The sequence below is a fragment of the Neopelma chrysocephalum genome, unplaced genomic scaffold (assembly GCF_003984885.1).
Source record: "Neopelma chrysocephalum unplaced genomic scaffold, ASM398488v2 Primary Assembly neopelma1_77, whole genome shotgun sequence".
Classification (NCBI taxonomy): Eukaryota; Metazoa; Chordata; class Aves; order Passeriformes; family Pipridae; genus Neopelma; species Neopelma chrysocephalum.
The window spans coordinates 32,523-43,924 of record NW_020897738.1 but is presented as its reverse complement, the minus strand read 5'-3'; the positions used below and the strand labels follow the sequence as shown (position 1 = coordinate 43,924).

The window sequence follows — 11,402 nt, the reverse complement described above, 5'->3', positions numbered from 1 at the left end:
GGCTATGGAATCTGTAACAGCAGACTGTGCTTTGGCACAGTTCTAACTAGTGTGTTGTCTCTCTTGGTCACCACACTGTGGTGGCAATGGCACAGGGATGTGGTTCCACCCTCCTGATGATGCCAGAGTGCTCCAGGCATTGCTGTAACATACTAACCTCAACTTTGTACTGATTAGGACTCACAGGTCAGCTTGAAATGCCAGGCAGCTAATAAGTTCAGGGAAATTCCATTTTGTCCAGACTTACTCGGGGCAGGAATTAGCCAGGTAGCTTGGTATTTTCAAGGAAATGTTTTCATCTTGTAACCAGTTCCTTGTGGGTGGAAAGGAACTGATGACCAGCTTAGTATGATTGTAGGACTTTCCTTCCTCTGAACTTTAAAATGTGCTGTGGCTTTATAGCAACAAGTACAAGCTGATGATGGAACACAGTGAAGTGCTGATCAAATACTGGAACAGCTCCTGCCCTGTGGAGAATTGAGCTAGCCTGGGGATCCTTAATAGCTTCAGTCTAGAAATCTAATTACAGGAGTGACTGAGTTCTCAAGGAAAGCAAAGCTGCCAGCTCTGATGAACAGTCTTGCTTTAGTTGCTCTCCTGGTATCTAAGATCTTGCTAAGTATAATGACTGTCTTAAATTTTGTGATCTTGCGTTCTAAAATGCATTCAAAACCATACCCTCCCTGCCACTACAATGCAAACATATCTAAAACCTGGAACAAACTCTTGCATAACGAGTACTTCACTGTTTCTTTAACAGTGAAGTTGTTCTCAGCAGGAAATAACCCCTCTTTTAGGGGGTTAAGTGGAGGATTTAATTCAGTTTATGAATTTGTAGCGTCCAAGTTTTTGAAAACTTGGATAAGATTGTTCTGCAGAAAGTCTGCTTTAAAACTAAGCTTTTTGCTAATTCCCACCATTTCAGTGAGATGGGGCAGTGCTATACTGTGGAATGATCCCTTCATGCAGAATGTGCTGCAGGGTGCAGCAGCCGGAGACTAACTTTTCCAGGTTTATGTCAGAGTAACTTGCTTGAAAGTACATGCAGGCTTTTACTGCCTCATGCTTTCCCTCTGGGAAACCCAGTATGGATCTCACGTGTAATGGCTCTTGCTATTTGTCAGACCTTAGGGGAATCTTCCCCAACCTGGCAAACTTTGGGCAACTGCACATCTGGCACCAGAGAAGACAAGCAATTCAAAACAGAAATTTGGGAGGAATGCATCTCTGGGGTAAGTCCCGTTTCTTACTGGCTACATAATGTGTGATATTTTACAAGACTTCTATTTCCCTCCCCCCCTTTTTAGGGCTCTATAATTAAACTGCAGTGTAGCAGAAGGAAATGCTCTGAAGTCATTTTGCTCCTTAAAAAAATAAAAATTCTAGGCAGATGAAGTCTGTTCAAGTTTGTGCCAACTATGGACATGATCCAGCAAAGACAGTAGTAACTGTAAGGTCCAAAACTTAATTCTGATTCAATAGATTCTTTTTTTTTAGCAGCTGCAGTGCTAAGCACTGCCACTTTACAGCAAGACATGGGTCCTTCATAAGGCTGCATGAAACAAGGAATGACTTTTTTTTTCCCCCTAGCAAATCCAGCAACAGTTACTCATAAGGATAAGAGATTCCCTCTGTTTTTTGAACTCTAAAACTGACAAAGAAGCCCTTCGTTGTCTGATGCCTTCTCAGATGAGTGTGAGTAACTTTAGAACTTGGGCAAAGCTGACAGTCAACTGCTGTGTAAGTTAATGTTTATGCTTGGATGTGTGACATCTTAATTGCAGGCTAGAACTTGGCCTCTGAGAAACTCCCGGTGTGGCTGAACCAGCATGACAGTGCATTCAGTCTGTACTGAAAAAAACTGAGGCCAGAACTGTAAATCTTGGAATGAGTAGCAGTGCATGTACCAGGTTCTCATAACAAGCAGTTCAGCAAGTGCGTGTATTATCTTGTGACAGTGTATTTCTCGTGTGCAGAACTTCTTTCAGTCTTCCTGGGTCCTTCTTGTTCTGCTGTAAATGGTTTGGCTCTGCACTGACTGTATTTCCTTTTTTGCTTTACAGAGTACCCCAAGACTGTTTCAATCTCATTCGTTTCCACATAAGGACATAAGGCTGGAAAATGCCTAATGACACCAGAGTGCTTTGTGACGCTGGGGTGTAATTAGGTTGTGGTTTGCCAGTGAATGAGCACTCGCTATAGCAACCTGCAGGTGCACCAGTCCAGCTTAATGGATCTGGAGTCTTTATTCTGCTCCATCTCTTGCTCCAGCAGGCTTCCAGCCTCCACAGGGTTTGTCACTACTCTGGCTTTCTCATTTTTCAGCACTATGCGTTTTCTGTGGGCACCTTTCCAAAGGTAATGACAGATCCTCACTCATGTTTTTACTAACAAAACGCTGCAAAATTGTTAGCATAGGTATGTGTTTCAGTCTACATCTTTCAGTCTGGAGCCTTTGCAATCTTTCAGGAAGGAAGCAAAATCCATCTGTTTTCTTCCTAGCTATAAAACTGCCAGCTTTTAAGCTTAAGATGAATTTGAAATATAGTCAGTGAAGTCCTATCTTGTTTTTACATGTCAGAAGTTAAAAATCCTGAGTCATGTTCTGAGTTTGTCATGTGTTTTCTTGCATGGTTCAATGACTCAAGGAGATTTTTTTTTTTTGTCTGCTGTGGTTTTAATCAAGACTTTAAAATTTGTCTAAAAATCTCTATTTCTCCTTTTCCCCCCAGTGGTTACGAAAGGAAGGAATTACAAAGTCTTCTGGTATGTTGTTTTCCACAGCAGTGAGGTCTCCAATATTATGCAGAGCACAAATTCCCCAAGTACTGCTTATCCAGCTGGGAAACTAGGAGTGGGTTTGGGTGGGAGGAGATGGTTAATAAATCTCTGAATTGCTCTCCTTTCAGAAGGTACTTTTTTTTTTTTTTTTTTTTCCCCCAGTTAGGAGGTAGGGACATGGCCTCATCTAGGATAAACTGCTGACAGGGTTTGTCAAGTGGAGTAGCTTTGTTGAGTAATATATCCTGCTGTGAGGGATTCACAACCGTGGTGTGGTAGCAGAGTGATAACCTGTAAATGCTGTACATGTGTTTCACTCTTCTGAGATGAGTCAGGCCCACGCAAATGTGAACGTAACAGGGACTTCTGTGAGGCTCTTGAGAGGCTCAGCCCTGGTAATCTCAGTGAATAATCTCGAATAGCAACAGGAGCTCTTCTTGTATGTGTGCTCAAGCGGGAATCGTGGTAGTTGTTAGGAACAGCATCATCTTTCTTACAGTCACAGCAGCTCCTGCTGCACACACTTGAAAGCTGGGGAAACGTTGACTCAAGTCTGCAGTATGATCACTTCTCCTTGGAGCCAGTTATGTGCAGGATCTCTTTGCATAAAGGAGTTGTTTGGTCTTGACAGAGAACCTGAGAGGAAATGAGTTTTCTTATTTTACCATAAGACCCCAAGTGATGGGGATTAATAATGCATGGCAAGGTTTGTAGTAGTTGATGAGTTGTAACAATTGCAATAATACAGCTGTTTATCTGGTGAAATGAAGAGATTCTCTGGTCTGAGGACACGAAACAGGAAGTTATCTACCCCACACTGACCACTCGTGCCCTCTGAAACCATGGTGTGCTGCCTGGTGCTAATTAAATAAAAGTAATAATAGTAATTTCAGGGAGGGGCAAGGGAGGAATAAGTTGGAACAGATCAAGCATGGTCACTGTTTATGGGCTTCCTAGGATCCAGAATGCTCTGTCTGTGTTAAAAAAAAAAAATGGTGAAAGTTGCTTTCATTTTCAGTAGTTCTAATTCTGATGATTAGGGCCTGGAGAGATGCCATAAGGCACATTGGCTGCAGGAGCACCTGACTGTATTTCACAATTCTTGTGTCTTTGTGTGCCAGCAGAAACAAGCACCAGCCACCACCAAATAGGTTCAGATTATCAGACAGTTGTTTCCATGAAAATTCCTGAAGTGAGAGCAGTAAGATACCGGATTTAGTGTCCTCTCTGTAACAGTAGTTGCTCTTTTATGCTTTGACCACCCATTTCTCAGGAGATGCTCTTGACTGTGCAAGCCTGATCAAGTATTTACTTTCACATAAGTCATGGGATTTAAAACACCCCTGGTATTTCAGGGTTGCTTATCGTCCTTCGATGCTTCTCCTTCAGGCTTTCTGCTGACAAGTGGTGTTAACAGCTTCTTAGAGGTCAAGTCAAGATGACTTGCAATCTGCATGTGCTTAAATATGAATAATCCTTTCCCTGTGCAGCAAAGTAAGCACTGCTGTGAATCCCATTGAGCCTGATGTGAATTAAGCATGTGGTGTGGTATTTTCTTGAGCAGGATGAGGTGGTGCTCAGGCCTTGCTGGCTTGATGATCTGGGAGTCTGTAAGAGCCAGTGTTTGTTGTGAAGGTACTCGTGGCCTCCCAGCAGTGGGTGTACGTGTCTGCAGGCAGATGTGAATGCTGTGCTAATTTGATGGAAAGGTATGAGGAGTGGCAGAGGTTAATCAGAAATCCAAATGCATTTGTTTGTTTGCCATCTTTGAAAGGATTTATCTTATCTTTGCCATTCTAATACTGCTAACTCAAGCACTGAGTAGCTGCTCTGCATCGGTGACTGGGACTATGACTGTTTCTGCCTTCCGTGTACCCTTCACATGTTAATTCCCTCCTCCTTCACTTCCATATGCTGAAGGTGGGAGGCCTTAGACTTGGCCTGAGACCACCTCAATAGACTTGCCTCTATGACTGTTTTAACTCTGCTGTTCTGGCCTCACCTGGGGACATGTTCTGCAATCCAAGTACATTTGCTTTTAACCCTGGCAGAATAAAGGTGCTTCAGTTTCCCAGAGGGTCTTTCTGCTGGTGGTTTAGCCACAAAGCCAGGAGTGTAGCTGCAGAGTGAGCTTTCAGATGGGGCTGGCAGCTGCCCAACTGCTAAGTCTTGTTAAGCAAAAATTATGTCACAGAGCACACAGAGAGCAAGTCTGGACAGGAGCATGTTCTGTGCATGGCTGGGGGCAACTTCTTACACAAAATGTTCCCTCTTTGGAATAGGGTGGCTGCTCCAGGTGTAAGGGAGAACACAGCTCTGGAGTCCAGCTCCAGTGTTCCCTGGTTTCTTCGAAATCCAGGATGGAAATGAAAGGTGTTGATATCTCTCCATGCATTCCTGTAAATACAGCTTTTTGACATGAACTAGTGCACGGCTGTCTTCCTATGTCTGCAGATAAAGCAAAAACAAGTTGTGATGCAATTTGCACAACCCAATTATTGAGGAGCATTAGATAATAAATCCCCCACTGCCCCACAAACAAACAAACAAAAACTCACTAAGCCCGGAGTGTCAGTGCACTAACAGCAGCCTTGTAATTAGAGAATGTTTTGGTTTCTCTTCGGCCTGCATTGGACGTTCACGGGCCATCACTACTCGGGGAGGTTCCTGGTCTCTCTTCCTCACTAACTGAGGGCCCGAGAGGAGTAACCCCTCCATCCCTTCGGACCGTCATCCCCGCCCAGGAACGCGCTGCTGTGCCGACCTCCCTGCCCGGGTGGGTTTGGGGTCTTACAGAGCTGGTCCTGGCCTAAGCGTGCCCGGCGGTGCTGATGCTGCTCAGAGGGGCGGAGGCAGTGCTGGCCACGTCCCTCGGCCCGGGCTGGCACCCCTCCCTACCCACGCGGAGGTTTTTCCCGTGGGTTCCTGGGAGCGGGCTCAGCAACCCCTGCTCCCGCAGCCACCGGGGCGCGGCCCGGGCCCCGCTGCCCGTCGGTTGCCGCTCCCTCCCCGTCCCCCGTCCCCGCAGAGCCGCCCAACGAGCCCCAACGGGCCGCCCCCGCCCCGCCCCGCGAGGATGTGACGCCGCCGGGGCCGCCCCTCGCGGGCGCGGCTCTGAAATAGGGCTCGGCCGCCGCTCCCGGGCAGCCGGAGCCGCGGAGCAGCGCGGCCATGCCCGCCCCCGCCGCGCCCCGCAGCCTGGCCGCCGCCGCCCCCGCCGGCAAGGCCAAGCTCACCCACCCCGGCAAGGCCATCCTGGCAGGTAAGGGTCCCCCGGGGCTCTCCGGGGAGCGGGGCTCGCCCCGCCGCTGGATGCCAGCGTGGGCATCCGCCTGGGCGGTGCTGCCGGACCCGCCCCGGGGCGGTGGCGCTCCCGCAGGTGCTGCTGCTCCATCCCGGCACTGCCGCCCCTCGCCCGCTGCCCCCCCGGGGGTTCCCTTCGGCCGCGGCAGCATCCCGAGCCCGGAACCCGGCTCCGGGGATCGCAGCGTCCCCCCAGGCTGTTTGTGCTCCCAGAGGTCCGGCCGCAAAGGTGCCGGTGGCCTCGAGCGTAGCGCGGGGCGAGCGGCACTCGCGGGGTTCAGCGGGACAGGTTTCCATGCCAGCGGAGGGAGCGGCACTGATGGGAGAGGCTGATTCAGCAGGGACCCCCGCACGCACCCCCAAGGGGCTTAAGGGACAAGGCTGAAGCGGCAGCAGTCAGTCATCCCTGCCCCAGCTGTGTCCCACACGCTGCGTTGATGCAGTTCCTCTGAGGGCTGCTTGGTCCCTCCTTTGTGCCTCAGCATCGGTCCCTGTGGATCAGGGCGTGTTTTCCCGTCCAGTTCTGACTACTTCCATGGGATCTAAATAGGCTCCGGGTGCAGCAGTAATTGCAGAGTTAATGCTCTGCCTCCTGCTTGTGGCTGGTTCGAGCTCTGAGCTGACTGGAGTCCAAGACAGTCGCAGGCTTGTTAAACTCCTTTGTAGCTGTTCATTAGCTCCCTGGTTTCTCCTGCCAGTCGCAGGACAATTCCCAGAGTGGAGATTAGCGTCTTTGTTTTGAAATGAGCCTTCGCAGCCTCGACATGATTGGCATGTTTAGAGCTTTTGTGTTTTCCAGCCAATTCCCCCTCCTACGATTGTGCCTTTGTCTCTCCAACTCCCTGCTCCCCTCCAAGGGCAGAGCTCCAGCCTCCAGTAGCAGGACCCGGGAGCAGAAGGCTCTGCCCACCCTGGCTGGGCACGGGCAGCCCAACACTTGCTGCTCCAGCTCTGCCCTCCCGCCCTGGCCCCTGTTTGGTGGGTCTCCCCTCACACAGACCTGGAGAACTGCTGGAGATGGATGCTTGGAGCACTGGAGCGTGCAAAGGGTGCCGAGGCCTCGCAGGGTCACGTCTCCTGGAAGGGACTGTGCCTGTGCCATCACTCGGGCTGCCAGGCCACAGGGCTGTGGCACAAGGGGAAGGCAGCTGTGGCCAAACGAGAGAGTGCCCTCACTCAAGTGAACCCTTGGGTGAGGCCAGGCTCCTCCAGAGCTCGGGGGGGGGCTCAAGACTTGTGCTGCCCCACCTCAAAATGGGTTGTTTTTTCAGGCCTCTTCACTTAACATTTTTTTAAATGGGATTTAATCCAAGTTTAGAATGGGAAAGAACAGGCTGTTTTCTTCTCATCCGCCCTTCCCAGTCTTTCCCATCTTGCTGCCCATGGGCAGTGCATCAGGTACCAGTGTACCAGGAGACTTTCCTTGCCCTTGTGTCGGTCTCTAATCAGGATCATCAGCTGTAGATGGATTATTGGTATCAGCCTTCTCTGAGAGAGGTAGCAGCAGACTTCCCTTCTCTCCCCTGCCATAAAAGTTGCCGTGGGCACGCCTGGAAGGCATGTTCTGGTGTAAAGGAAGGACGTGGTTGTTGTGGACTTTGCCAGGTGCCAGGTTGGGCAACATAGCATGAAGTTACACATGCCCCTGCTTGGGGGGGCCCTTCTGGGTCCATGTGAGGCTGTAGAGGTGGAAGAAGGACCCTATTGAGATGCTGGTCTTCTCCTCACAGGCTTTAATCAGAGTAATTGGTTAATGGGCAGAAGTCCAGCCAAGCCTCTGTGGCATCTAATTGTATTAGAGAACCACAGAAACGGGAGAAAGCTGCTGTTAACTCCCTGCACCCTGGTCTGCTCAGCCCTCCAGCCCCTCGCTGGAGGATGCAGTGCTGTTTGTGGCTGTGTCTGCTGACTTTAAAGGGTTTGCTGATGCTCTCAGGGTTTCTCATCTGACATCTGTCTGCACAACAGGGGTGTGTGCTTCAGAGCTCGACTTCTGGAGAGCTGGAAGTGTTAAGATGGACCATTCCTGCTGTGCCTCATCAGCCTGTACTGGTGGAGTTAAATAAGCATCCATCATCCCACCCTGGGTGCCTCTCTGCTCCCAGACCCCCTGCGTAATTGGGATCCTCTGCCAGGGAGGCACAGCAACCTCGGCTGCCCAGACCTCAGCAGGCTGGGGCTGGCTCCTTTCTGAAGAGACACAAGTGAAGCTCTGGCTGCCAAGAGCTCTTCTCCTTTAGTCGTTGCAACAGACAAATGCAAGGTTAAAAATTAATTTGCTGATGGGCTCTCATTTGTCCTGGCAGCTGTGGTGTGCCAGGGCAGCACTTCACCTTGCGGTGACCACGCAGGCGGTGCCGGTGCTGCGGCCGCGTGTGGCCTGAGCACACGAAGGCAGCTCGGCTGTGCTGGCTGGTTGGGTGGGTGTCGCTGCCAGGACTTGGAACGGGAAGTGCTCTGTGCTGACGGGTCTTTCAGAGGGCAGAACTGAGTGAATCTCTGCCCCTGTTCTATCCCAACACCCCCTTTGCAAAGGAAGAAGCCCCCAGGCTCTGAACTGATGGTACAAAGTCGTTTTGGAGAACATGGTGCTGGTGAGAAGTGACATGGCTTAAAGTACAGCAGTTAAGTGTAACATGGCTTAGTTTAGACCTGTTTAAAAGACTGGTAAACACGCAGGCTTTATGCTGAAATGGATGCTAAAACTGTCTTCCCAACTGTCCTGCTGGCTCTGTTACCTGTTGCAGACTGGTACAATTTTTCTGTGAACTCACGAGCTGGTTTGAGGGCCAGCTTGTGCCCCTTCTGCTGGGTAACAAACAAGCTGTTAGCAGGCAGGCCAGGAGCCCAGCCGTGCCTCCAGCCTCCCCACAGCCAGCCTCCCGGGTTTGTGCCATGGTTTCCAAGCAAATCCTTGAGCTCACCGGCCTCCTGTCCCTCCAACCAGCATCCTGCAGGGCTGGTCCACTGTGCAGCTCCCAGCACGGGGCCACTTTGCAGTGAGTGGATGGGGAGCTCGAAATAAAGGCAGCAAGTGGTGATACAGGAATGCTGGTGGCAGAGCTGGTGAGACAGTCATCCCTGAGATTCCCCGGAGCGCTCCATGCTGGGTTTTTGGGTGCCACAGTGCTGTTGGGTCACCTTGAGGTGGGCTGTTTAGAGCCCAGCACAAATGGTCTTTGCCATTTGCAGGCAAACCCCCACACTCCTGCCCTCGTCTTGAGAACTTTGCTCGTGATTAGCAGTGCCCATGTGATGAAAGGCTTTGTCATCCCTCTCCAGAGTTAAGTACAGCCTCGCTCTGTTTTTAGCCAGCTTTGAAGCCTGGGGTCTGCTCCCTCCCACGGAGAAGCTCCCAGCTGCCTTGCTCTCTGCATGGTACCTCTGCTCATCTAGGGGCTGCTGCACAGTTGTTGTTCCTGCCTACACCTACTCCTGGCTGGTCAGGGAGGCAGGATGGCCGGATGCTGTCCTACACCGTGCTGGATTTGGAAAGAGCTTGCAGTTGTTGTGGTTGCTGTTCTGGTGTTGGGTGCCACTGGGAAATAGCAGTGATGTGCACCAGGGTCTCAGGAGGAGCATAGACAGGGGAGAGGGATTCTGCAAGGAGAGAAAAGGACCTTCAGGATAGAGCATGAAGCAAGGAAGATTCAACAGGGAAGCGGGAGAAACAAAGCAGTAATTAGAGCTTCAGTTTCCTCTTCTTTGTTAATCCCTGATATGATCTTTCTTAGGAAATGCTGTACCTGCAGAGGAGAGGAGTCAGGCACTGGGTGTGAAAGCTGAGACTTGCTTCTTGCAGAGCAGGACTCCTTTCCCAGAAGTCCAAAGTCCACCTGGATTTCCAGGGCCATTGCTCTCCTGGGAGGGTGTGAGGGGTGCTGCTGGGAATGGCTGTGGTCTGGCACACTCCCTGGCTTTGATATGGGTGCCTGGTGCTCACAGCAGACTGGGGGATGTTTCCCCCTTGATGCTGAGCCAGAGGAGCCTGGCAGTGGGCTGAGCACAGCCAGGGGGAAGGATTGGTGACCGTGGAGGAACTGGCCCTGCCAGGTCTGCTGCCCTCAGTGCTTCACGCCTGGTTGTGGTTTCCCCTGCAGTTGCCTCCTCAGGCTGTCATCTGTTTGGGGAGTGGGGCACAAGGAGTCTGCTGGCCCTGAGTGTGTCCTTGGCTGCCTGGGAGCCCTCGTGGACTGCACCAGAACCCTACAGCGGCCCCAAGGCTCCTGGTGGGAGGAGGATGTCAGCCCCAGGGCCAGGAAACCACATCGGGCTGTCCATTCGGTCTGAATGGATTCTGTGTGAGCTGGGGTTAACTCTGGGCTTTGAAATGTGAGTTTCTGAGATTTTCACATGCCTCATGCTCTGCTTGACATTCTGCAGGCAACCATTTTCTCTGGGTTGATGTAAATGATCGGAAGGAGCCATCCGTCTTCCCGAGGCGATGAGCACCATGAGCTGACAGCTCGGGGATGTTGCAGCGTCTCTTGTCTCTGATGGCCCTGTGTGGTGCATGCCAATGCAGCCTCCCTGCTCCTGCTTGTGCCCTGAGGTCTCAGGTCACCTCCTGACAGCAGGAGTTGATTTTTTTGCCATCTCTTCTCTTTCCCTGTGCTCCAGTGTGTGGCACAGCAATCGCTCTCCTGTGCTGGTGGTGAGGAGACCAGAGGCTGTCCCTGGGGAAGTCTCAGTCCGGGCAGTGGCTCCTTCATCCAGCTGTGGGGCTGGGCTGGGGGAGGCATCCAACAGCCCTGGGCTCTGACATCGGCTCAGTGTTTTTCGATACTTGAAAAGCTGGTGTCCAAAGTGGTGTGGTGGGTTGGCTGGAGTGCACGGGACAACAGAGAGAAGGTGACTTGAGCAGGATGGGGGACTTGGCAGTCCCCAGAGGTGGGGTCGGCGCCAAAGGCAGAGGATGCTGTGACTGCGAGCACAGGGAAGTGGCTTCTGCCATCCTGCTCACAGCCAAGAAGTTTAAAATGTAGTAATGCTTAGCTCTAATATTGAGAAGTGAATGCAAAGAGGTGATGAATGAGTGGGTTGTGAAAGGACAGCCTGTTCAAACAGGACAGTTCCAGTAAGATTCAGGACAAATTATTCCATCCCACCCAGAGCATTATCTGCAGTGCTGTTTGCACGGACAGGGCTGTTTACCCACCCAAGGCACAGGGTACAGAGAGACATCTCTCCTGTTTGCCATTCTGTGTATCCCTGGTGGGGATCAGACTTCATCCAGCCTGCCTGTAGCACACTCCTGTGACCAAACCAGCCGTGTGTGTGTGTGTGTGTGTGTGTGTGTGTGTGTGTGTGTGTGTGTG

The 11,402-nt window shown here is 51.3% G+C and overlaps 1 protein-coding gene and 1 long non-coding RNA gene across 2 annotated transcripts in view; one reads left to right on the top strand and one right to left on the bottom strand.

The window, feature by feature from the left end:
* Positions 1-1,468: 1,468 nt before the first annotated feature.
* LOC113970427 lies at positions 1,469-5,803 on the bottom strand. Its single transcript, XR_003535173.1, has 2 exons — positions 5,576-5,803; positions 1,469-5,229 (listed from the first exon to the last, which is right to left on the bottom strand). It is a non-coding gene; the product is annotated as an uncharacterized LOC113970427 (long non-coding RNA).
* Positions 5,804-5,929: 126 nt separating this feature from the next.
* Positions 5,930-11,402, top strand: part of SLC25A1 (solute carrier family 25 member 1) — a 14,598-nt gene continuing 9,125 nt past the window's right edge. The window contains exon 1 of the mRNA XM_027689323.1: positions 5,930-6,043. Coding sequence (XP_027545124.1) covers positions 5,953-6,043 — 91 coding nt within the window. The 5' untranslated portion in view covers positions 5,930-5,952. The remainder of the gene's footprint in view (positions 6,044-11,402) is intronic.